The 26,380-nt window shown below is 44.8% G+C and overlaps 1 protein-coding gene and 1 long non-coding RNA gene across 6 annotated transcripts in view; one reads left to right on the plus strand and one right to left on the minus strand.

Annotated features, from left to right (window-relative positions):
- Positions 1-26,380, plus strand: part of LOC307209019 (C-type lectin domain family 2 member B-like) — a 38,103-nt gene that overhangs the window by 8,079 nt on the left and 3,644 nt on the right. The window contains exons 1-5 of one of the 5 annotated variants that reach the window (XM_079964103.1): positions 16,647-16,726; positions 20,542-21,069; positions 24,269-24,388; positions 25,121-25,311; positions 25,413-25,519. In XM_079964103.1, the coding sequence (XP_079820229.1) occupies positions 20,919-21,069; positions 24,269-24,388; positions 25,121-25,311; positions 25,413-25,519 (569 nt within the window). In that variant the 5' untranslated portion in view covers positions 16,647-16,726; positions 20,542-20,918. Of the gene's footprint in view, positions 1-16,646; positions 16,727-16,777; positions 16,803-18,234; positions 18,394-20,260; positions 20,330-20,541; positions 21,070-24,268; positions 24,389-25,120; positions 25,312-25,412; positions 25,520-26,380 lie in introns of those variants that run through there. The other 4 variants (XM_079964102.1, XM_079964101.1, XM_079964105.1 and 1 more) reach the window with 4 other exon arrangements.
- On the minus strand, positions 4,887-16,304 carry LOC307209203. Its single transcript, XR_013835417.1, has 3 exons — positions 14,470-16,304; positions 14,166-14,252; positions 4,887-7,276 (listed from the first exon to the last, which is right to left on the minus strand). It is a non-coding gene; the product is annotated as an uncharacterized lncRNA (long non-coding RNA).

A 26,380-nucleotide genomic window follows, 5' to 3' on the forward strand; every position in this document is an offset into this window, starting at 1 on the left:
CTCTCCCTGGTTTCACTGTGTAATGCTGAGATGGAAAGCACCATCAATATGTACAATCATACGTAAGCACCTCTCTGGCCAGGGGGAGTCCAGGAGGCTCCTTGCTCTACTGAGGAGCTATAGCTTATTAAAGAGGCTGGACATCAGCTAGAGTGTGGGTGATGCAAGTATTGGTGTGAATCTGACCTAACAGAGGTACAAGTACACAGACATTCTTTCATAGACGATGTGACACTGGCCCTGTATGCACAGCACTGGCTGCCAGTGAGCTACTGGGCCCAATTAACGGTGTTAGCACTGGCCTATGAAGCCCTAAATGACTTGGGATCCAAGTACCTAACAGCGCGCCTTCCTCCAACACCAACCACCATGGACCCTGTGATCAAGTGAGTGAGACCTTGATGGTGGCTGAAGAATGCCCAGACATTTGGCAGCTGAGGCCTCCTGATCCTGGCAAGCCCTAGATCACTGGGTGGAAGACTGAGATTGTTTTCAGAATGTATTAACTGTTATAAAACCTTTTTGCTTGCTACCCTGGGTTCTGATACGATACGATACGATACGATACGATACGATATCTTTATTGTCATTGTCCCTTGCAGAACAATGAAATTGAAAAACTACCACGAAACTACATAAAACTACATAAAACTACATAAAAACTACATAAAACATTCAAAAACCCCTAAAAACTCTAAAACCCCATTTTAAAATACAGTGGTGCCCCGCAAGACGAACGCCTCACAAGACGGAAAACCCGCTAGACGAAAGGGTTTTCCGTTTTGGAGGCGCTTCGCAAAACGAATTTCCCTATGGGCTTGATTCGCAAGACGAAATGTCTTGCGAGTTCCTGTGGGTTTTTTCCCCTCCCCCCCCCTTTTCCTAAGCCGCTAAGCCACTTATCAGCTGATCCGCTAAAAGCCGCTAAACCGCTAATAGCGCTAATCCGCTAAGCTGTCAATGGGCTTGCTTCGCAAGACGAAAAAACCGCTATACGAAGAGCCTCACGGAATGGATTAATTTCATCTTGCGAGGCACCACTGTACACTATACTACAGAGACCCCTTATGCTGCGTTTAGAACCAGAATTGCATTAGCGTAGAAACTGTTTTTCAGGCGGCTAGTCCTGGCCTTTATAACCCTATACCTTCTTAAGGAAGAAGGGCAGAATTAAAAAAAGAAACCCAATAAATAATTTAAAAATGATAATAACCACCTGGATTTAATGTCAGGTTGTTTCCCTTTCGTTATGTACTGAAGTTCTGGCCCAGGCTGATACTGTAGATAGTTATGCAAGTAAGGGATCGAAAGTGACGTTCAGTGATTGGATAGTTTTAGAAAATTGTTACAGTTACGTTGTACTGGAGCTCTATATAAGCAGACTGACTGAACCCTTCAGTTCAGTTCTATTCTGACCTGTGAATAAACAAGAGCTGTTTGAAGAATCGCTGTGTCGTCTGATATGTTCACCCACAACTTAACCCCTTTGTTCATCCCAAAATTGCCCTCCTGCAATGTAGTCTATCGCTAAGATATATTTTTTTGGTTCTGTCTGGAGGGGAGTTCCACCAATGGACCCATTCCTGTCCTGCTCCCATGCAACTGGTTGGCCATTGGTGAGAAAAGGATAATGGACATGATGGGGGCCATTTCAGATACCGTCATGTTAATGTTTCCCTTTTCCTTTTCCTCCATGCTATATTTTCCCATCTGATTTGTATACCAGAGGCCTCTTTTGCCTAGCTTGGCAATCGCTAATGGTTTTAAACAAATAAATTTGACTTGACTTCATGCATCTCCAGCGCCATAGTTTTTCTCCTTTGCTTAAATTCCATTGCTTTGCATTTCACCCCCTAACAAGGAACTCCAGTGGTAATGGCAAAGGTAGTGGAGAGTTTGTACAGCTTATTTGGCAGAAACAAGAAACCGAGACTTCAGAGTCCTTGGCCCAGTACAATGTGCCGTAGGTGGCACTGTGGCCTAAACCACTGAGCACCTTGGGTTTGGCGATCAGAAAGTTGGCAGTTTGAATCCCCATGATGAGGTGAGCTCCTGTTGCTCTGTCCCAGCTCCTGCCAACCTAGCAGTTCGAAAGTACACCCGGGCAAGTAGATAAATAGGTACTGCTGCAGCAGAAAGGTAAATGGCATTTCCGTGTGATCTGGTTTCCGTCACAGTGTTCCATTGCGCCAGAAGCAGTTTAGTCCTGCTGGCCACATGACCTGGAAAGCTGTCTGTGGACAAACGCCAGCTCCCTCTGCCTGAAAAGTGAGATGAGTGCTGCAACCTAATAGTCGCCTTTGACTGGACGTAACTGTCCAGGGGTCCTTTACCTTTTACCGTTTACTATCTGATAATCCTGCCAGCAAGCACCTTCTGTGCCAGCTTTTAAATAGCCACTGAGAACTTTTCCATTCTGTCATGCTTTCTGGTTTTATTTGTTTTATTGAATTGAATTGAATTTCTATACCCAGAGGTCTCAGGGCGGTTCACAGAACAAAATCAAAATATAAATATATGGTAGGAATAGCGATGATAGGGGGTCAGACAAAAAAGGACATGTGACAAACTGCCTTTAAAAAATAATGCCAGAAGTCACACAGGGTACATAGATAGCCAACAGTTCTGTCTGCAACCAGAGAGCTATGAATGCAAACTGGGCTCACAAGAGGAGGCTGTTGCTTTGCAACCAGGAAGAACCACAAGAGATTCCATCAGCCTTAGTTTGCTGCCATGTGCAGTCTGTCTGCCAGTGCTCTTCATCTTGCATTACAATATCCAAGTGGCAACTAAGTCCATCCACACAGAATGAGTTGGAAGGGACTCTGAAGCAGCGGCGGAGCAAGCTGATTGGGCGCCTGGGGCGGTGCGCGTGCCCTGCACCCAGGGGTGGGGCCAGCTGCCCACAGGGGCAGGGCCAGCCATTCACGGGGCAGGGCAAAACAGGGCAGGATGCTCTGTGGTGCCTCCGAGGAGTATGTCTGCCTCCTCCCACTCAGCTGCCCTATAACTGAGGAGGAGGAGGCAGGCGGTCACATGGCTCAGGCGCGCTGCAGGCCCCGCAGTGAGTGCTGCCCGGCATTTTGTCACCCCCCTCAGTGGTGACACCTGGGGCGACCACCCCCACTGCACCCCCTTCCTCCGCCCCTGCTTTGAAGGTCAGCTGGTCCAAGCCCACCTTAGGGCAGGATAGCCCAAGTGAAGCATCTCTTCTTACTCCTCCTGCACGTCTCCCACACAGGGTTTCTTATAGCCCTGAAACAAAAATCTTGTACAGTAGAATATTTCCCCATAGTGGGGAATTGGCAAAAGAGCTGGCAAAGAGTATCTCACTTTTGAGCACTTTTTAATCCCAGGTTGCCGGAAGAACACCTTACTTAAGTATCTTTCATGTTTGTGACACAGGAATGAGTCATGTGTTCTACCACACAGATTATGGGAAATTAGTTACTAGCTGTGATGACTCTGCTCTGTCTCCACAGAAAGAGTAAATAATTCTTCTGAATAACACTAGCTAGAAACTGCAGGAACTACAGGCATCTGGTTGGCCACTGTGAGAACAGGATTGTGGACCGGATGGGTCATTGGCCTGATTCAGCAGACCCTCCATATGTTCTTATGATCATAGTGTTGCAATACTGAAAGTCATGAGAACTTAAAATGCAGGACAAAGGCACCCTGTTGCAATCTGTTGCTTCTGTTGCAATCAGTATTTTCTCCCGAAAACCCCTTGTGCAATCGCCTTCTCAGCACTCCCTGCTCACATGAAACTCATTCAACTATCCCACTATTATTAATATTTATTAAATTTGTGTATCGCCCTTCATCCAAAGATCACAGGGCAGCTCTCCAGATAAAAAAATGAGAACAGAAACCAGTATCCTTCCAGAAACACATTTCAAAGACCATAGAAAGTTCAATCAGCCCAAGGAAAACAATTTTGCCTGGCGGCAGAAGATCTGTGATGAAAGGTCTCAGAGGATGATTGCATGGAAGCCTTCAATCCCATCATTCCTGCCTCCCACTATGACTCCTGCCACCACATTCTCCAACTGCATTTCCTGAAAAGGGGGTGGGGTGGGGTTTGGATTACCCCGTCGTGCACTCAAGGAATGGGGTAGGCCTGCCACCAGCTATCAGTAGGACCTGCGGCCAGATACATACCCTCCAGCATAGCCTAGATGAAAATATGGACACCACAACTGACCCTCCTCAACCTCCCCACCCAGCATTTCCTATCATAAGAAGGGTGGCTGCCACCCCCCTATTGCACCAACGGGGACACTGCACACACACCCTCCACCATCCTAAGAAAACCCCTCAGTCCTGATTTTATCTTATTTTATTCTTTGGTAGATTTACAAAAAAGAAAAGCACACGCCAATAAATACATTTTAGAAAGGGGCAAGATTAGACCTGGATGCACAAAGCATAATAATAATAACCCAGACCCCTTTCTTTCTTCCCTCCCTGCCCCCTGCCTGCCCCTCAGTGGGGGCACATCATGTGGGGCTGGGCCTCAGTGGTGGCAGCCTCTCCCCAACGGAGGAGGCCAGCAGCAGTGGCCATGGAAGAGGCCGGGGAGAGGCAACAGGGTGGTCCCTTGCCACCTTCGCTCGGCAGAAGCACCAGCTCACCCTCCTCCCTCAGCTCAGTGGTGGCAGAACTGGCAGGAGAAACAGGGACATTCCAGGATCAAAGCAGAAGCCAGGGTGGCTTTTGTAATTTCAGGAGTGTCCCTGGAAAATTGGGACTCTTGGAAGATATGCCCTGTCAGCTGCCTTTAACCGCAGTCATTTTAAAAAATCCATAGGCTAATGGTGAGTATGTTAGTGATTAAGGGTGCAAAAATAGCCAGCTGACACGAGGATCAAAAACCCGAGGTCAGAATGGGGAATTGCTAAAGCTGAGGCATTCTTCTTTAGATCCGCTTCTTTAGATTTACTTCTCGTTTCAGAATAAAGTGCTTGTGCTTTACTTCTGCTTTTATTCTTGGATACCAATGAAGTAAATCAATGTGGGTATGTGGGTGTGTTAGAAAGATTAGTCCCTATTATTTCTGCTTGGACACTCAACTGCCCCCTCATGGGCTAGTCAAGGGTTCAGCTTGATTCACCCCAGAAGGATGGGGCTGATTGTAGAGGAGAGGAAGGCAACCTCATGCTACAGGTGGACTGGAGGAAGCCAGTCCAGGGCATTGAGTCTGGACTTAGGGGGTCGAAGGCCCTGTTTGGAGAGGAGGGATCGAGGGAGGGTGTCTTCAAGGGATCCTTCCCCCAGCCTTGCCCTGGTCTGCCACTTCACCGACAGAGGAGCAAGGTAAGTGGGACCCATAGATGACTGACGTTCAGGTGATGCTCAGGCAGGTGCAGCCCCAGGAGGAACCCAGGGCTACAAATGTGTTTGACGTGTCAGTGGTCAATGCATCAATGTATCTTGCACTGCACATTGCTTACTGCAGTGAGTTGTGTTCCTCTTCATTGCACAAACTAAGTGATTTAGTGCTGTTACGGAAAAATTCTGGGTGCAGGTTTACTCCGCTGCCCAGCTGGTCAGAGTGCCACTCCCCACGGGTCTCTCCTGGTCAGCAAAAGAAGGAATCTCCAACCAAGTAAAGAAGCAAATCAGTAGTCAGTAGACCTGATCTTTATTGTCGCAACAAGGTTCACACACACATGGAGTAGGAACCCCGAGCATGGGGTTTCATGGACTTTTAAGACCTTCCCTCCTTCCCATAATACATTTCCAGATACATCACCAACGTGTCACCAAGAAGGAGGGGATCTTGCATGGTAACATGAGTCCATCATTCATCCCCATATCAGATTCAGACACCTTCTAAGTACCCACCACCAAGAGAAGAATAAAACTATTTACACCTATCCTTGCCCTCAGGGCTTTCCTGAAGATGGGCTTTGTGAACACCTGGCTTCAGCAAACTCCATCAAAGGCTATCTGTGTGGTCCATTGTTATATTTTCCTCACTCTCTGGGGAGGGGGGAGGTGAATGTGACTCTATGCCTCAGGGTTTATGGAGGCAGGGGAAGCCCTGGGTTCCCCTCTTGCAGAGAAGTCATTAGCCATTGGAACCAAGGAAATGGGTCAAACTGTTGATTTTTGGCAGTTATTTGCTTCCATATTGGATAGTCGCAGGAAACGGTATGATACCTGGTATCCACTTATTGCTACAGATTTATAGACTACGTTTTAGAGGCTGCGGTGGGGACTTGGGATTTTGGGGAAGTCGTTTAACTCCCCACCCCCACCCAGTTCCTGTTTTTAACAGTTCTAGGTACTTTACAAATTCTTAAAGTTTCGTTTTTAAGTTTCTTGTTTAAGTTTCGTTTCCACACAGCCTCTCCCTCTCGGTCTCCAAGTTTCTCAAACAAGTCATGGTCAGGGTGATCTCACAGTCTGGTCACTCAGCCCAAGACCTCATAATCAGCGAAGGCAGGGGAGGAAACTGCAGCTGTGGGACAAAGGATAAGCCCTCCGCCTTCCATTCCCGGACTTGCAGTGGTAAACATGAAGAAAAACACATACCACGTGTCATGGTTTCATCGTGAAATGGCTGCAGCCACCCAGCAGAAGAGAGGCAAAGGACAAATGGACTTGTCCAAGATTCCTCATGAATGTGAGCACTGTCTGCATGGAATGGCAGCAGTGGGGAATATCTTGGGGCCTCAGAATTTGGCGTCCCTTGCCCTCCATTCTACAAAATAGTTGTGGTGGCCTCTGCTGCACCCCCAAGGCTCCATGCCCCCCTAAAACTGCCCCTGATGTCAGGCAGGAGTTCAAATTCTCACAGGCCCTGAATATAAAGATGAGAAGGGTAAAAATAATAATCTTGGTTACCAAGCCCTAAGAGTTTGTAGGAGCTGAAGGTGGGGCTACGAGGAAAAACCTCCTCATTTGGACTTGCCTAGGCAGGATCCAAGCTGTCCCAACATTCATTAAGAGCTTATGCTCCAAGGTATAATTCAACCCATGTCATACTGGCATCCGTAAGAAGCTTTTCAACAAACAGACTGCTGCGTGCTTGTTTTAGAAATACAGTGGTACCTCAGGTTAAGAACATATTCCATTCTGGAGGTCCGCTCTTAACCTGAAACTGTTCTTAACCTGAGGTACCACTTTAGCTAATGGGGCCTCCTGTTGCTGCCGCGCCGCCAGCATGCAATTTCCGTTCTCATCCTGAGGTAAAGTTCTCAACCTGAGGTACTACTTCCTGGTTAGCGGAGTTTGTAACCTGAAGTGTTTGTAACCCAAGGTACCACTGTAAAGAGAAGCAGAAGGTTGGGCAGTGCTGCATTATAAATGTAATAAAGGGCTGGAAATGAAATGAACCCTTTTGATCTCCTATGTTTCCTCTTATTTTGGAGAGCAGTAGTCTTTTAAAGAGACAGATACTTCTCTTACTGTGCTCCTGGATTTTCCACTTGGTGCACTCCCTGCGCCATTGTACTGTGGGAGTGGGGGACACTCAGTTCCTCAGGCCTGGAAAAAAGTCAATCATTGTATCATTTTACTATTGTTAGCCGCTCTGAGCCTGGCTTTGGCTGGGGAGGGCGGGATATAAATAAAATTATTTATTATTATTATTATTATTATTATTATTATTATTATTATTATTTATTACATTATTTCCCGTAGAGGAGAAGTGGGGATGTTCCTGGATTACAACCCCCATCATCCCTCACGACTGGTCAATCTGGCTTCAGAATTATGCTTTGTGGGGGAAGGGAGTCTCAGTATGCAACTATAGATTAAGAAAGGGAGATAATTAGGAGGTAATTAGGTAATTAAGTAATTAGGAGGGGGTGCCATCTGCTTGCTCTTCCATTCTTTTGAAGGCACTTCTATTTCTCTTGGTCCTCTCAATCCTCCATTTCCCCAATTTTCCTTTCTTTCTTTCTTTCTTTCTTTCTTTCTTTCTTTCTTTCTGTTATCCCCCCTCAAAAAAAATCTTATTTTCTCTTCCATGTTCTTTCTTTTGTTATGAAATGTTCAAGGTGGGCTCTGCAATGGCTGCTTGTGCAGTAGGGAGAAAATGCTTAGAATAAACCTTGACTTTTGTACGGTTAGTGCCGCAAACAAATTAAAAAATAAGAGGATGTCACGTGTGCAGTTAGCTAACTGACACATTGTGGGTGTTGATAAGCAGCTCAGATATGGAAGTGAGAGGAAGTTTCTCAGAAAAGGATGTTTTGATAATGTTCTGCATTGCACCTTCCCTCCCCTAACCTCAAAAATTCACCTTGAACAATATTCTCCAAATGTTCTCAGCCTTTCCGTGCAGCTGCTGATTCTTCCCCACAATGCAATGGAACGGGGCTAGCTCTGGGTCACTGGGGGGGGGCAGCTTTGGAGTATTGTCCCTCCCCCCTCCTGAGAATATTCAACAACATTATTCCTCAGTTTTGTTTTCTGAAAATAGGTTGGATAATTTGCGGAGGGAGTTCCTGTGTTGTGTTTTTCGTCAAACTCGCTTGTAACCTACAGGGAAGAGGAAGGAGAAAGGAGGAAGGGTGATGTGAAAAAGAGACGTAGCTAGATGGGGGAAGCGCTCCCCAACCCCACCACTTCTCTAATTAAAATCACACATTTCCATTCTTGCTTTTCTAGCAACAATAACATTTACCGTATTTTTCGTCCTATAGGGCACACCGGCCCATAGGACGCACCTCGGTTTTTTGGGGGGGAAATGAATTTTAAAAAATTATTTCCTCTCCCAGCCGCGGCTGCCGCCCCAAGCCTTGTGCACACCTGCCTGAAGCACGGGGCACCCTCTGGAGGGCACTGCATGCTTCGGGCTGCAGGCTACAGGCGCGCAAGGCTTGAAGCACGGGGAGCCCTCTAGCTAACCACGCAGCTCTTCATATCAACTTCCTGTTAGGAAACATCTGCATAGCCAATTCTGCTGCTGGCTGCTTCTAAAACCTATTTTTCTTATAGAAAAACCAGTAAAAAAAGCCCCGACTTCCCTTCCCGTCTTTCTCTGTCTTTCGCTCTTGCCTTTGGCTCATACTAGCCATAGCAAGCACTGCATAAGCAAATCAAAATGGTGTCTGTCTTGCATCGATCTCTTTTAAGAAAAGGTCTTGCATTCTCCATCTCGCATCCCATGGAAGCCACCTCTCCTCCCCACGGCTGTTCTCAGAAGCAGACCCCGCAGTCCCTTGAAACTTTTGAAAATGGAAGTTGAAAGGAGCAGCGTGAGGTGGCTTACAAAGGGCAACATTTGTCAGTGGGTGCCTGGTGCCTCTTGGGAAATATGCAAGGGAGTCCCAAAGGCAGCTGCTTTTCTGTCTTCTTGAACAGGTAATCAGGTAATCAGGAGACAAATGATTGCAGTACACGGGAAAACAGGAAGCTGACTTTTACAAAGCCAGGCAAATTGATCTGTCTACCTCAGTATTTTCCACACTGACTGACAGCTGCACTCCAACATTTCAGCCAGACTTGAGGAAGGTGTGGAGCAACAGTGGTGTGGGTTGGAGGGGGGAGATGGCCTATAGAGAGCCGGGAGGGCTAGTCAGGCATACCCCACAACTAGGGGAGCGGATGGCTCTGTGGTCTCAACCAGGGATGTCCAAGAGGTCAATTGCAATCTACCGGTCGATCGCAGTGGTGTCCCAGGTCGATCGCTGTAGTTTTGTAAGTGATCTCCCTGTTGCTCTTAAGTGATTGCTACATGCCCCGCCCCCGCTTTGAGAGGTTTATTTTCTTGCCTGGGTGGCAGAGTTTGGGGAGGCAGGAGGTGAGCTGACTGTTGAGCGATTGATTTAACACACTCCTTCTCCTAAAACCAACCTGGTGAACAATTTCCAAAAGAAGCTCAACAACTTTGGCTCCCCTCCCCAAAATCATAATAACTTAACTACTGGCAATGACAATGGGTAGATCACAGCCAGTCTTTTTATACTTTGAGTAGATCGCAGTCCCTTGGGAGTTGGATGTGCCTGGTCTAAACCACTGAGCCTCTTGGACTTGCTGATCGGAAGGTCGGCAGTTCAAATCCCTGCGACGGGGTGAGCTCCTGTTGCTCCATCCCAGCTTCTGTCAACCTAGCAGTTTGAAAGCACACCAGCATGGGTAGATAAACAGGTACCGCTGCGGCGGAAAGGTAAATGGCGTTTCCATGCACTCTGATTTCCGTCACGGTGTCCCACTGCACCAGAAGTGGTTTAGTCATGCTGGCCACATGACCCAAAAGCTGTCTATGGACAAATGCCGGCTCCCTGGGCCTGAAAGCGAGATGAGCGCTGCAACCCCATAGTTGTCTTTGATTGGACTTAACTATCCAGGGGTCTTTTACCTTTTACCCCACAACTGACACATTTTAAGCTGTATATTGTGGATCACAGAAGCCAATTCCAGCTTCTGTTTTGATCCCGGAATATCCCAAGAAGACTAGCACCTTGGCATGAGTCAGCAAGGCTGCGTCTGACCCTGCAGATCAGCAGCAGACCACCTTCTGGATGGCTTTGGCGATCATCAAAGGGTCGTGCCAAAGCGCCTCTGGGAGGCCATGCTGGCAGTGGAGGAAGAGGTTGCAGCCACAGAGGAGGAGGACAGCAAAGGTGTGAAGGAGGAGGGAGGGAGTAAGTGGGCAGGGAAGGGAGGGGTGGGTGTTGGTGTTGGTGGGCGTGAGCAATGGGCTGGTGAGATGGTGTGGGGTATCCCAATTTGCCCTCTTAAAATGTTGGGGTCCTGCTGATTTCACATGATTCAAAATCACATTATAAGGGATTATTATTATGACCAGAATGTAATTGAAACTAATGAGATTTTGGAATGCAGAAATAAAGAAAATCATCAAACCGTCAAAGCACAGGGGGGCGGCACTTTATCTAAATTATACAATTTGGCATTTGAACGATTAGTAATTGTATTGTAAATTAGTATTGTTATGTTGTTGTTTAGTCGTTTAGTCGTGTCCGACTCTTCGTGACCTCATGGACCAGAGGGCTGATTTCCTTCAGAATGGATAGGTTTGATCTTCTTGCAGTCCATGGGACTCTTGCAGTCCATGGGACTTCAAAAGCATCAATTCTTCAGCGATCAGCCTTCTTTATGGTCCAGCTCTCACTTCCATACATCACTATTGGGAAAACCATAGCTTTAACTATACGGACCTTTGTTGGCAAGGTGATGTCTCTACTTCTCAAGATGCTGTCTAGGCCTGTCATTGCCCTTCTCCCAAGAAGCAGGCGTCTTTTAATTTCGTGGCTGCTGTCACCATCTGCAGTGATCATGGAGCCCAAGAAAGTAAAATCTCTCACTGCCTCCATTTCCTCCCCTTCTATTTGCCAGAAGGTGATGGGACCAGTGGCCATGATCTTCATTTTTTTGATGTTGAGCTTCAGACCGTATTTTGCGCTCTCCTCTTTCACCCTCATTAAGAGGTTCTTTAATTCCTCCTCACTTTCTGCCATCAAGGTGGTATTGTTATAATGAGGCTATTATTGGACTGTAATTGAAAACTAATAAAATTTATTATAAAAAACATTCATCCTGTTCTGCTTCTTGAAGGCTTTGCCAGCATCAGAAACAGCAGAAACTGGCTGCTGGATTAATCCCAAAAGGAGGCAAAAAGAATAATTATGCAAGATAGAATGAGCCTCATAAAAAGTGGAGAGAGAGAAGTTTTTCTCCCTCTCTCATAACATCAGAAGTCCACGGAAACATCCATGGAAGCTGAACATTGGAAAATTCAGGAGGAAACAAAGTTCGTCTTCATCCAGCACATGGTTAAAGTATGGCGCTCTTTCGCCCAGGAGGCAGTGATGATTCCCCACTTGGATGGCTTCAAAAGAGGGCGAGAAAGGTTCGTGGGGGAGACGGCTATTGAGAGCTACTAGCCATGAGGTCTGTGCTTTGCCTCCTTCTGAGTTTCTGGAAACGGCAGACGGGCAGAGAGCTCTTGTGAGTTTCCCACAGGCATCTGGGTGGCCTCTGTAAGAACAGGGTGCTGGACTCCATATGCCCTTGGCCTGATCCAGCCAGGATTTTCTGATGTTCTTATATTCTTATGAAGATCAGTTTAATAAACAGTCCTCATGCTGAGCCAGGGGGGAATTCATGACAAAGAAGAATGAAAGGAGAGGCAGGGAAGGAAATCCCACCCCTTTTAGTTCTGGCTTGCCCTGTTGGCTTCAAACCACCTACTGCAATAACAATTCCAGGAAATCAGTTCCAATTCCAGAAATCCAGGAAATTTAGTAGCAGCTGCTGGCAATGAGCCTGTATACGGAAATTTGGCGCCAGCTAAAAACAGTTGGTTAGAAAGGTTATGTAATTATCATCTGCTTTATTGTTTTAACTTTTATATGTTTTAAATGAGGGCTGTCCGTCGTCGTCGTCCCCCCCCCCCCCCCGTTTTGATTGTTTTATCTTTTTGCAAACTGCTCTCATGGTTTTTCTTTTTATAATCAAGCAGTGTTTCAGCCCCTCCGTGATTTGCTTCCACACTTTTGGGACATTGGAGGACCTGGTCCCGACCCCCCAAAAATATTTAGGGGGCCCAAAAGGATTTGGCTCCCAGGAGCAGCCCTCATGCCATGCCAGAGGGGAAGATGAGACAAAGAAAAACGAAGGAGAGGGGATGAGCGAAATTCCACCCCTTTTGTTCTGGCTTGCCCTGTTGGCTTCAAACAAACTAACAGCAGTTCCAGAATAAACATTTGGCTTGCTGCAAGCAGGGCCGGATTTGGGTTTGATGAGCCCCTAAGCTACTGAAGGTAATGGGGCCCTTTATATGTCCAGCGATCCTTTGTCAGCAACAAATTGTTGCTGTTTTTTGTGTTGAATATATGCTATATGGCAATTTATAGATAATAGGTATCCAAAGCCATTTGCACATAACAAAATATGTATTTTATCAAAGTACATCCAGTTTTTTCCCCTTTAAATTTTTTGGGGCCCCCCAAGAGAGTGGAGCCCTAAGCTGTAGCCCTAACCTCGCAGTGAGTGCCGCCCGGCATTTTGTCACTCCACTCAGTGGTGACACCCGGGGCGTCCTGCACCCACCACCCAACCCTTCCCCCATGTCCTGATGTTGAGAAAGATGGAGGGCACAAGGAGGAGGGGACAACAGAGGACGAGATGGTTGGACAGTGTTCTTGAAGCTACCAACATGAGTCTGACCAAACTGCGGGAGGCAGTGGAAGACAGGAGTGCCTGGTGTGCTCTGGTCCATGGGGTCACGAAGAGTTGGACACGACTAAACGACTAAACAACAACAACATTATCTTAGAATTGCAATATTTTAAAAAGTGAAAAGTTTTTGAGTTGGTGTTGTTGTTTTTTTAATTGCCCCCCAAAAAACAACACTTCCGACATATGCCCAGGTTTTCCTGGGTGCTATGCCCAGTAGTGATGTATGGAAGTGAGAGCTGGACCATAAAGAAGGCTGATCACCGAAGAATTGATGCTTTTGAATTATGGTGCTGGAGGAGACTCTTGAGAGTCCCATGGACTGCAAGAAGATCAAACCTATCCATTCTGAAGGAAATCAGCCCTGAGTGCTCACTGGAAGGACAGATCCTGAAGCTGAGGCTCCAATACTTTGGCCACCTCATGAGAAGAGAAGACTCCTTGGAAAAGACCCTGATGTTGGGAAAGATGGAGGGCACAAGGAGAAGGGGACGACAGAGGACGAGATGGTTGGACAGTGTTCTTGAAACTACCAGCATGAGTTTGACCCAACTGCGGGAGGCAGTGGAAGACGGGAGTGCCTGGCGTGCTCTGGTCCATGGGGTCAAGAAGAGTCGGACACAACTAAACGACTAAACAACAACAACAAAACTGAAAACTAATAAAAATTTATAATTAAAAATAATAATCACATTATAGATTCAAAAATACATGATGCGTTCATAAGGCTGCCGAGAAACTAGTCCTACTTATCGTAATCAGTTATAAGACTGGTTTCTCAGTATTACTAGATGGTATCATTATCACACTATGATGAGAATCAGGAAAGGAGTTAATGTCAGGAGGGGTGTGTGATATTTTCCCTTCATTATCTCTCCCAGCAACATGGGGTTGGGGGAGGCTTAGCTGAGTATTCATTCTCTCCTGTGTCTACATATGAAGCATTACCAAATAGAGTAAAAGCTGCTTTATGTTCACATGATGTTAGCGTTGACAAGACTACCCACCTCAAAATTGCACAGATGCCTGGGAACAAAGAGATCAAAACTAACATTGATGTACTCCAGGTGGTGTGCATAATCTGGTCAGTCCAGCTGAAAGAGAAGGGTGAAAATAGAAGCATGATTTCAGAACCTGTTCATGCAATGATGCGTGATTTCCTTCCTGGGCTTGAACTGCAGGTGTTGAGAAACCTATGTTAGGGTTCCCATCTTCTGAGCTGCAAAAACCCAGACGCATTCGGGGCACTCCCCCTCCCCTCCCCATCCCACATCTCTGTCCCCCGCCCCCTCCCTGCCCCACCTAACCTACCTTTCTCCAGTCATCCTCCTTCACAGCCCTCTGGGAACGTCAGGAGAAGTGGTACGGCATGGTCTCCACCACCTCGACAGAAGTGGCACATGCCAGGCGATTTGGTGGCTTGGTGGCTTGGTGCTGGCGGCAGAATGGCGGCACTGGCAGTGGTGGTGTTGCAGACCCTGCTGTGACACTTCTGGGTGCCGCGTGAAGGGGGTGGAGAGTGGCAGGCCCTGAAGAGTGCTTGCCCTCTCCCACTCTTCAGTCGCATGTGTGTGGCCCTCAAAAGAACCCCTATATCCATGTATATAGTATATCCCTAAACCTGGACATTTTGTGTAGAATACAAAAATCTCATTAGCTAAAGTGGTACCTCAAGTTAAGAACAGCTTCAGGTTAAGAACGGACCTCCAGAACGAATTAAGTTCTTAACCCGAGGTACCGCTGTAGGCATTTTCTTTCCACATGCCCCACATGCCCCCCCACACACTCCAAATCATTTCTGAGGTGTCAAGAGAACACTAGAACATTGTGCATGGGGGAGGAGAGGGGAGATATTTCCATCTGGGGAGGGAGAATTCCATCTGAAAATGTTTGTGCTGATGGAATGATCACCTTGACACATACCCAATTCTGCCCACTGTGTTTCACCTCTTCAGGGCTACTCAAGCAAAAATGCTGCTGAGTAAGTATGCTTATGAGTGACGCGGGTGGTGCTGATGTCTAAACCACTGAGCCTAGGGCTTGCCGATCAGAAGGTTGCGGTTCGAATCCCTGTGATGGGGTGAGTTCCTGTTGCTCGGTCCCAGCTCCTGCCCACCTAGCAGTTTGAAAGCACGTCAAAGTGCAAGTAGATACTGGTAAACAGGTACTGCTCCGGTGGGAAGGTAAACGGCGTTTCTGTGTTCTGCTCTGGTTCGCCAGAAGTGGCTTAGTCATGCTGGCCATATGACCCGGAAAAACTGTCTGCGGAAAAACGCTGGCTCCCTCAGCCATAAAAGCGAAATGAGTGCCGCAACCCCAGAGTCGTCCGTGACTGGACTTAACTGTCAGGGGTCCTTTACCTTTTAAGTATGCTTATGAGCAGTGCTGAGTTTCTAAAAAAATGTTCAAGGGTACTGTCACTTTCCTACTCATACTGAAATACTGCCTCTCAATGAGGCCAAACTTAGATCCACAAAATGTTTAGGGGTATGTGTCCCCCCAGGAAAAAAAGCACTGCTTATGAGTGTCCTGGAAAGTTTCTCGCATGGAAAAACCCTAGCACTTTTGTACTGACTTAAACTGGATTTTCGGTTGAAAGCTTAATGTTTACTGGTTAAATATTTGCTAAGATTAACGATCCAACTCAGCAGAATGAGCAGAAACAGAAGTAATAAGATCATAGTTAAAACAAAATAAAAAAATTCCTTCCTGTGGCACCTTAGTTTGTTATTGGTCTGAGCTTTCATGTGCATGCACACTTCTTCAGATGACTGGTGAGGTTAATGGACTTCCATTTCATGCAGCTCAGTGTGGTGCCTTCCATAGTTCTAGTTACAGGTAGATAGACGTGTTGGTCTGCCATAGTGGAAACAAAATTTTAAAAAAATCCTTCCAGTAGCACCTTAGAGAGCAACTACGTTTGTTATTGGTATGAGCTTTCGTGTGCATGCACACTTCTTCAGATAGTAGTTAGTACACATTGCCTTTAAGGGCAGGTGTCCCATTAAGACTTCCAAGTCCAAAGGCAATAATCTCCTAACTGTACCACTGTTCGACCTTTTACAATCTTCCATGCTCTTGTTAATGTTCAGTCTTATCAGCTCACCTTCAGACTGTGAGGGAACTAGATGGCTGATTGCTGTAGGGTCAGTTCCCTTTGTGGGCGGGAGGGGATGGCAGATAAGCAGGAGGAGGAGCGGGGGTGGAGCTGAACTCAACGACCGCAAGGCTTCAACGGCCAGCGGCTCCTCCTGCCGCTATCACTGAAGGGGGGCTGCTTTGACCCTCCTTCCCCTCCCTGGCAGGAAGGGGACGAGAAGGAGAGCTAGCCAGAGAGCAAAAAAAATTTCTATGTGATTTTTGCATAGCGTTATTTTCTTTTGAAGAAAAGACAAGTAAGAATAGACATAAGAGGTGTTTATAAAATTACAGTCTTTGTGCCAAGCCAGAGGGGAAGGCAGAAGAGAGAAGAATAAAAGGAGAGGGAACTTTTAGTTCTGACTTGCCCAGTTGGCTTCCTGAACAGCAGTTCCAGAAAACAAGTTTTAGAAGCAGCTGCTGACAATAGGTCTGTATAAACAAGTTTGGCGCCAGCGAAAAGCATTATGGTGTAGATAGGCCTACCAGTTGCTTAGAAAGTTGAGGTAATTATAATCTGCTTTGATATTTTTACTTTTGTATGTTTTAAATTAGGGTTGCGTTTTCCCCCTCAATTTTATTTTTTTATCTTTTTGTAAATCGCTCTGAGGTTTTCACAATCAATTGTTGTAGGAATTACATGATTCCCAGGTTGGGGAAGGCAGAGACTCTCCTGTGCATGAGTAGGTTAGGTTTGTTACTTTCAAAAAATAATGAATTCTTACTGCTTTCTGCTACTTAACCATTTTTTATGGAGCAGATTTTGGGCACCTAAACGCTTGCCATCTTTTGTGAGACCTCGCCTCCAAAATATCAAGATCTTTCATTACTTTTTATTTTTTTATTTTTAAAAAAATAATATTTATTAAAGTTTCCAAGTAAGTAAATTACAAAACCAAAAAGAAAAACACAAAAATAGAAAAAACAAACATACAGAGAAAAAATCAAAAACAATTAAAAAATAAATTCCTCTTTCTATATCTTAGAGTTCATTTACTTGTTTCCATGACTTCCTCACACCTCCCTTTTTTGTATTCCAGTTCAAATAGTTATTTCAGCAAATCCTTTCCTTGTTTGTTTTATCTTATTTCTTAATCTTAACACATTAACAGCATTTATATTATCTTCAATTTTCAATCCATTTTTACTTATTCCTTTCATTACTTTTTAAATCACATTGTCTTTTGCATTCCTCCCTCAAGAGACTCCATAAAATTATAGAAACCAATGGTGTTTTTTTTTAACTTTCCACAGGCATTTTCCTGCCATTATAACACTTTTAATTTTCTTTTACTATAATATGTACCTTGCTTCAAGCAAGCTTGTCATTTCTTAGTCTCAAAACTCAGCAATCGCCAAGTTGCCAACTGACACCGGGACTTCAGCAGCTGTTTCTCCTTCTGCACATTGAGGGTGACCACATTCCCCACTGGGAGGTTTACTAAAATACCTACCTTGCTTCAAGTAAACTTGTCACTTGTTTGTTTTTTTTTAAAATATATTTTATTAAGGGTTTTCTTGTTTTACAGTGTAAGTGTAATGCCTCGTATTTTTTTTTTCCCGTGTAACATTTTTACAAATCCATTTCATTTGTTGAGGCATTAGGGGGAGAAGAAAAAAGAAAAAAAAAGAAGAAGAAAGGAGGGTCTCAAACTCAGCAATCGCCAAGTTGCCAGCAGCTGTTTCTCCTTCTGCACATTGAGGGTGATCACATTCCCCCCTGGGAGGTCCTGCCCTTTGTTTGTGCGATTGATTTTAAATCATGCTAGAAATTCTTTTACACTTTGTGCCCAAGAATGCCTTCAGCCCCTGAGAGGGTTGCACTGTTCTCTGAAGCAGGGCAGAAGACCTTGGGCAATTGAAACTATCTCTAGATTCAGGCTGGGAGGAGGTGATATTAAAGGCTGGGTGGGGCTGGAGTCAGAAACTGTTGACTAGAAATTCGCTGGCGGGGGAGGGGGAGGAAGAGGAGAATATAAATAGCAGGAACCAGTCGCTTTGAAAACTCTTTCTGTTTTGCTTCTTGTGGACTTGATCAGCAGCAGATATCTATTCCTGCACTGCAGAACATAGCTGCTAGATTGATTCTGCCAGAAGGTAAAAAGAATTCTATAATATATTGGAGGAGGGAGAAATATTGGGAGGGGGAGGAAAGGGAGATGGGGAGGGAGACTGGGGAAAGGAGAAGGAGAGGAGGAAGGGGGAGAGGGTTTGGGGCTGAAGAAAAAACATTTCTACAATAATATAAGAACTACTTTGTTCGATTGGGGAAACGCTTAGGCTACATTTGGGGGTCGTGAGGGAGGAGAGGGGGAGAATGTTCCCTTGTGCAAGGAGAACCCCTTGTGCTGACAGAAGGTTCTCTTGGCACTGCTAGGACTACCACCCAAAGCTCTCACCCCCTCATTCAATATAATGGTGAACCTAAGAAAGGGTTCGGAGAAAAGTGGAAGAAATTTGCAGAAATATGAGCCTCTCTGGATTAAGCCTGCCAAATTTTAGGCAGATCCGTTCGAAGGTTTTTGTGCCAGGCACCTTTATTAAAGTGGGTCAGACCTCACTATTGTGGTGGACATAGCAGACGACACAGAGATTTCTCCAAGTGGTTCTTTATAGCAAACTGGAACTGAACTGAACTCAAACAGCTCAGCCGTCCTGCTTTGATAGGCAGCCAGCTGTCAACATTGTAACAGCAACACCCCAGGGTTTCCTGCCTAAATTAACTGACGTGGACCTGAGTGAAAACTATATACACAATACCCCCTGGTAGCCAGGGTGAGAACTTCAATACATAACACTCACCTGGAGCACTGTGTCCATTTCTGGGCACCACCATTTACAGAGGATGTTGACAAGCTGGAAGGTGTCCAGAGGAGAGCGACATTTCCTAATAAGGCTTGGAAACCAAGTTTAATGAGGAGGGGGAGCTGGCTATGTTTAGCCTGGGAAAGAGGAGACTGAGGGGAGATACGGTAGCCATTTTCAAATATCTCAGGGGCTGCTCTCATTCACTTTTTCTCAATGCCAGGCCAGTGGGGTGGTCCTATATTTGCATAGTAGTTTCCCAATTAGTGTTACCAGAAAAATCCGAGGGCTCCCTTGGACAAAAAGTAAAGACACCAACCAGAGTAAATTGGAGCAAATCAGCAGCCTGTAGGCTTGGCCTTTATTGACTGTTGCAACAGGGTGCTCCCCTCACTTGCAGGTGAGAGGAAAGACACAGAAAAATGGTGTGCAAGACCTTATAAAAACTTTTGAAATTCCCCTCCTCTAGGTCAAGCCCACCCCCAGAAACATCATGCATACATTACAGAAAGAAGGGGTTGAGGGAGGAGTTGTGGTGGTAACCTGAGTGTCCTGTCACCTGGCTGATTCCCTTCTCCCCCCTCCCCATGAGTCATTTTCCAGGTGACAGAGGGGACTTTGCAGTTTCCTGCCCCCTGAGGGAAGATCTGATCAGTGTCCTTTGTTTCAGTCCATGCTGAATCCACTCCCATATGCAAGTTCTTTGTGATCTTGATTGTCTTCTGTCTAGGACCATCAGGGTTGGCATAGCAACTGGGCAGAGCTCCTGTGGATGTGCTGGTACGCTGAAGGGATTATGGCTGCCCTGTATCAAACCTTCCCCATTTTGTAGTCCTTCCTTCATGGAGTAAAATAAAAGTGGAACAGTGCAAATCCAATGTATGGTTGATTTTCTATGAATTTATAACAGAAGCGTAGCGTATGTAATGTGTGAGTGTGAGTGTGTGTGAAAAGGGAAAACAGGTTTTCCTTTTGTGACTACAATGATGTCTCCAAGTAACTAACTGTGTCCATTTCTGGACACCGCAATTTAAGGAGGATGTTGACAAACTGGAACGTGTGCAGGGGAGAGCGACATTTCCTCATAAGGCTTGGAAAACAGGCTTCATGAGGAGGAGGAGCTGGGTAGGAGGAGACTGGGGGGAAATATAATACACTAGCCATCTTCAACTATCTCAAGGGCTCCTCCCTTTCACTTGTCTCAATGCTCTCATTTCATCAAGTAAATGTAAAAACATTACTGTAATCATTTAGACTAAAAAGAAGCAATACTGTATTTCATATATGAATTTTCCAGCTCTGTAAATTAGTATACGTACGACTACCTTTAGGACTACCTTTGGTGGGGGGGAATATACTAGTATGGAAGCAAAACTGCACCTTTTAAAGACTTCAAGAAGAGATAATTCATTTCTCCGCTCTGTAATTTTGTCTCCACAGAGGAATCTTGGGGTGTTGATGCTATGGCGAAAACTGATGTTGTGATGAATTTTTTTCTGGCAAAAGCACAGAACTGATGCTTCAGACTCTGAAGAGGCTTTCATTTCATTAGAAATAAAAGGAGTCACGAAGACAAAACAGGGAAGTGCAAAACTTATTAAGTACAGCTTGGCTGGACAAAGTATCCGATTAAAGCACACGATTAAGTGGTATTTAAAAAGGGTGTTTTCTCACCACATCACCTAGCCATACTGTGCTTGAATCTGCAATCCAGTGATCTGCTTTGAACATATCTCAAGAAATTGCAAAACTCTGTGTAACTAGGGCTGAGTAGCATTTATTGTGAGGTCTGTGAATCCTCCTGGAAGAAAGAAAAGATGGGTTTCTATGAAACTGAAAAGACAGAGCAAAGGCTCCACATGAATCCAGATGCAGCAGAGAATGGGAAATGTTGTGGAATCATAAGTAATGGAAGCACCAAACAAGCAAGAGAAGTCTTCTCTCTGAAACAGGGCCATTGTGTAGATGGTAAGTGAGTTCTGGTGAGAAAGGCATGAGTTTGTCAGAAAAGTTATGGATTTACTGCTGGGATGAGAGCTGCAGAATGCAGGCCAACTAATCAAATTCATGGAGACGCTAATTTATTCAGGCAATTAAAAGCCATTGGAAAAGGATGGGTACATAGACACTTGTGTGAAAATCGAGGAAGGCTTCTCAGACTCTTCTTACTTCCTCTCTCAGATGGAACTATCCTTACTTTCTCACGCAGGCATGCATAAGGAGAAGGGGGTGAGGCTGCCCTTGAGGAGAGAGATTTCTGGCTGCTTTTCCAGTTCCCCTTCCATGTACACCAGCAATGGAGAGATTGTGGCTTGCCAGATGTTGCTGGATTCCAACTCCCTCCAATCACTCCCTGCCAGCATGGCCTATTATTATTATTATTATTATTATTATTATTATTATTATTATTTATAGAATTTATATACTGCCCTATACCCAGAATTCTCAGAGTGGTTCACAGAATAAAATCAAAATATAAAACCAGAAAATACATAACCAAAATAAATAAAAATAATGGTCAGGAATGATGAGACCTGTAGACCAAAAACATCTGGAGGACCACATGGTCCCCAATACTGCTGTTCGCAGACCTAGATAGACACTGATAAGTGAAGAGACCAGGAATCTGCAAGTGCAGGTGCATGGTCCACAGCATTTATTAGCACAGTGGCACTTTAAGGCTTTGTTGTTGTTGTTGTTGTTGTTGTTGTTGTTGTTGTTATATGATGCCCATCTGATTGGGTTGAATGGTATACATTACAGTAGACCATACTGAAATTTATATTTTAGTGGGTGATTTATAATTTTTTTAAAAAAATAAAAAATAAAATTCTCAGCAAATTGAGAAGCAAATGATACTGTGCAAATCCCCTGGCAGAGAACCCCTGTAAGACTGGCTTCACAACTTTGCGCTATGCAACACTATTTCAGAACTTATCGTTCAAAACATATTGGTTCCTCCTTCTTCCAGGAACCCAATCTGACGAACCAAGTATTGCCATGTTTACATGCTGGTGACATGGCATTAACTGAAAAAAAATTATCTGCTGAAAGCAGCCACTCAGAGCTGCATATTGCTGACGAACCACTTTGCTGGCTAGTCCTTACATTTGGATCTGGTTTTCTTTAACTGTCAGTTATGCCATCCTTGCCATATAATTAATATAGCAACCTTAGTACATCTGCTAATCCTGGTCCGTGAACTACAAACTGCTATTTTGACTTACTTGGGTGAGGCAAGCTTGAAAATTCACTATCCTGTATTGAATGAATAAAGCTTCTTCTAGCATAGGAAAATGTTGTTTGGTTGAGCAATTCATTTTAATGCATTTTGTTTTGCACATTAATGGATCTACCTGTGATGTGTTGGAACCAACCCTATGTTATACAGAAATGTGCAAGGGCTTAAACTGTATCCCCTTAATGGTTTGTTTTACAATCAAGTTTAAAATGGTTTCAGGTTATTCGCTTGAGGTTGCTGCACTAGCCTGAGATGCGTGAACAAAATATCCCATTCTGTTTCTACATAGGACAGAGATCTCCTGTCACTTCCATGCTGCCAGCAACAAAAACTTCCAACTTCTGTTTTGAGGGCAATTCAGATGCTCTAAAAGGGATGGGTAACTTGTGACCTTCGAGATGTTGTTGGACTACTATTCCCATTACCTGTGACCACTGGCAATGATGGCTGGGGCTGATGGGAGTCCAGCAACATCTGGGGGGCTGCAGGTAACTCACCCCTGCTCCAAAGCCCTGTGTACACAGTTATAATATAGCAGTATATGACACTGCAGCTCCCTTGACTGGCGCTGTTTTCTGGTAACAGTCTTGGCAGCCAGTGGATTTAACAAGGCTGCCACTATTAGGTAATTTACAGATGATCTTTATTAAATTTTTAGTTACATACTGTACATACACATGCATTATATTTCGCATTTGTTCTTGCTCTCCCGAGCTGACTTCCCTCCTTCCTTCTTCTGGCTTTTTTACGTCCTCTTTGACTTTTCGCACTGTCTTTGTCCATTTTCAATAAGATTGTTCTTCTTAATTTTTTTCATTAAATGTCCGTAAACAAAGAACTTGTATATATAGAAAGATTTAAGTTCTTGTTGTCTGTCTATATTCATTTACAAATATTGTTCAATAATAGTCCTAATATACATTTTTAATTCATTATGATATTATATTCTTTTCCCCCTATTTCTACTGGGTTTTTTTGTTTTATTATATACCTTATTGGCCCAAATATAAGCTGTACCCGAATATAAGCCACACCTTTAAAATTACACAGGGGGGGGGAGAGAAAATGATCGCTCCAAGCCCATTTTGTAAGGTCGCAAATATAAGCTGCACTTTAACTTTTCATGGTCAGAATTTGGAAAAAAAAGTGAGGCTTATATTCAGGCCTATATGGTAAACATTATTGTGCATCACCTTGATAGCTTAGGAGATATAAAATAAATAACTGGTGACTCACCAGCCATGCGCAGAGGCCTACCAGTTGGCTGACTTTGTGGTGGGAGGCACCAAACCAATGAGCTTCATGATGCCACAGGTGAATTTGGTTCCTCTCATACCCTTCAAACATCCCACTGAGCAAAACTGGGACTTCTTTTTTTGGTCCCCACCTGACTTGCACCACAAGTCAGACTCAGACCAAAAAATGGGACATTCCAGGATGCAATCAGAAGCCAGGATTGGCTTCTGTAATTCCAGGATGTCCCGCATAAATCAGGACTGTTGAGTGGTATGACATCTTGCTGTGATGCAACCTGAACTCACACCTTCAATGTGGGTGGACTACCCAGGCCTTGGTAGACTTGGAGCCCCCCAGATACTCTGGAGTTTCTAGAAGGACTTGTCTGGCATCTTGCTGAAACCAAGGACACATTAGGTGTTATGTACTAAAGTTCTCACCCTGGGCCAGCAGGGGGATACTGTAGATAGTTTTCACTCAGGTCCACGTCAGTTATTTTAGGCGGGAAACCCTGGGTTGTTGTTGCTACAATGTTGATAGCTGGCTGCCTATAAAAGCAGGCCGGCTGAGCTGTTTGCTGTTCAGTTTTCTGTTCCAGCTTACAAAATAAAGAGCTGCTTTGGAGAAATCGCTGTGTCGTCTGCCATGTCTACCCACTATTTAACATTAACACTTTATTTCTCCCTGTAGGTTTGCACAATAATGAAAAAAAGAAACTCGCTTTTACTATAATAATTGTGAGCTTGGTGCTTAATGTCATTCTGATCATTTCCACCACCATCAGCAGCAGCAGCAAAACTGCTTTATCAGGTAAGTGAAGAGCCATTTTGCTGTAACTTCTGCCAGGTTATCAACAGGCCACCTGCTCTCACAGATCCCCTCTCCCCAGCAGCTAGAATAGCTTTATTGGTGTTCAGTTGAGGTAGCCTGGAAGCAGTTGCAAATGGAGGCCCACATTCAGGCAAGGTAGACTTCATGTACTGTAATAATAGACCAATATGCACATACAATATACGTACACAATACGCACACAATTTCAAGTGATTTAAATTGTACGATACAGTTCTAATCAAAGGCATATTCTCAGGGAGAGTCAGCTAGACCTTGGCTGTGTATTTCATGGATAGTCAATTAAGGTTGACTAACTATGGTTGAGCCACAAGAGAAGCTGCTCTATGTCCTGCAAGCTCCTGAGTTTTTGGACAGAAATGGGCACTGGGCTGTCTGCCCTCCCTCCTACTCTCATTTCCCCATCCTTATCAGGCCCCCTGGAGATGATGGGGGTTGACTGGAGACCTCCTGCACACAGCTTTTGTGTGTGGTGTATTTGCAATTACGTTGTTATACTGTATTTTTATGCAATTGTCCTTATGATGCTTGAGATGTGTTCCCATTTTCTTTGTTGCAAGCTGCTTTGAGCATGATTTCTTTTATGGAAAGGCAGCACACAGATATAATGTTGATGAGTGGAGTACATTGCCTGACCTTTATTTTGGGTAGGACTATATATAAACTCTGTCTCACTTTCTGATACCTTTCTAGGGACATGCGCAGTATTGCCAACCGCCCTACCTTCTCCTTCCACTCCAAATGAATGCTGTCCAGATGGCTGGATTGGCTACCAAAGGAAATGTTACTATTTTTCGGACAGTGACAGAAATTGGACTTATAGCCAGAATTACTGTGCCTCTTTCGATGCCTCTTTGGTCGTGATTGACTCCCCAGAAGAGATGGTGAGTGGAAAGATGCTGAGCACAGTCTGCAGCACCAAACAGAGTTGATTCTCTATTGGATGAGGGTTGGAAATGTATTGACACTTCATTTCTTTATTAAGGGTTTCTTGAGACGATACAAAGGTCCTGCTGACCACTGGATTGGTCTCCAAAAGATGAATGACCAGGGACCTTGGAAATGGATCGATGGCACCATTTTCAAGAAATGGTAAGATCTTTTTTTCCCCTTTTGTGTGTCAAGAAACAAATGCCAAAGTCCAGAAACTAGAAATTCGGCAGAACCAGCCATTTAAATGTCCGGGCTATGCAGACATTTAATGTTTTTATATAGAAAATAAGGTGCCAGTATTCACCACGAAGTTCTTACAGTAAGTGCCATGCTTGTAACATTTGGGGGGGGGGGAATGGTGCTGGTGCTGAGTATCCTTGAGTACCCCCTGAAAATAGCACTGCATGTCCTAGTGGCATGCAGTCACTGAACTAGGGGGACTAGGCTAGTCCCCTAAATGTTCCGAGTGAATAAGTGTACTGAAGGTATTAAAGCCTGGCACCTCCTTCCCAAACCCAGGAAGCTTTTACCTGGCTTAGAGAGGGAGGTGTGATGCCCATGTTGGACATGGCAGTGTTGCAACATCACTTGTTCCCCACTCCACCACAATCGCAAACTGACACCACTTGCCCTAACTGTTCCCTTACGAAAAAGTTCACTGCACGCCACTGTCAAAGGCACATTTGTAGTTTCACAATTGTTACTACTAGCCTGCCTGAATGACCAGAAGCCTTCTCTTTTATTATACACAGAGCTCCACCTTGTGGTGAGCTGCACACATAGAAGTTCATTTTCAGTCATAGTGCAGCAAGAGTTTGATGTTTCCTTTCTAGGCCAGATTCTAAAGAAAATATTTTGGTGGGAAAGCTGCTTAGAAATATGAATATTTGTGTTATATGAATATGAATGCAATTGTCTTCTTTAGGTGAAAATTTGCTTCCAGGCCTTCCTGCACCTATGCTTGGCATTTCTTCTTCTGCTTGGTCTTATGCTAGTTCCCAGAAATATTTCTACGGATAT

The sequence above is a fragment of the Podarcis cretensis genome, assembly GCF_951804945.1.
Source record: "Podarcis cretensis genome assembly, chromosome: 2".
NCBI classification, from domain to species: Eukaryota; Metazoa; Chordata; class Lepidosauria; order Squamata; family Lacertidae; genus Podarcis; species Podarcis cretensis.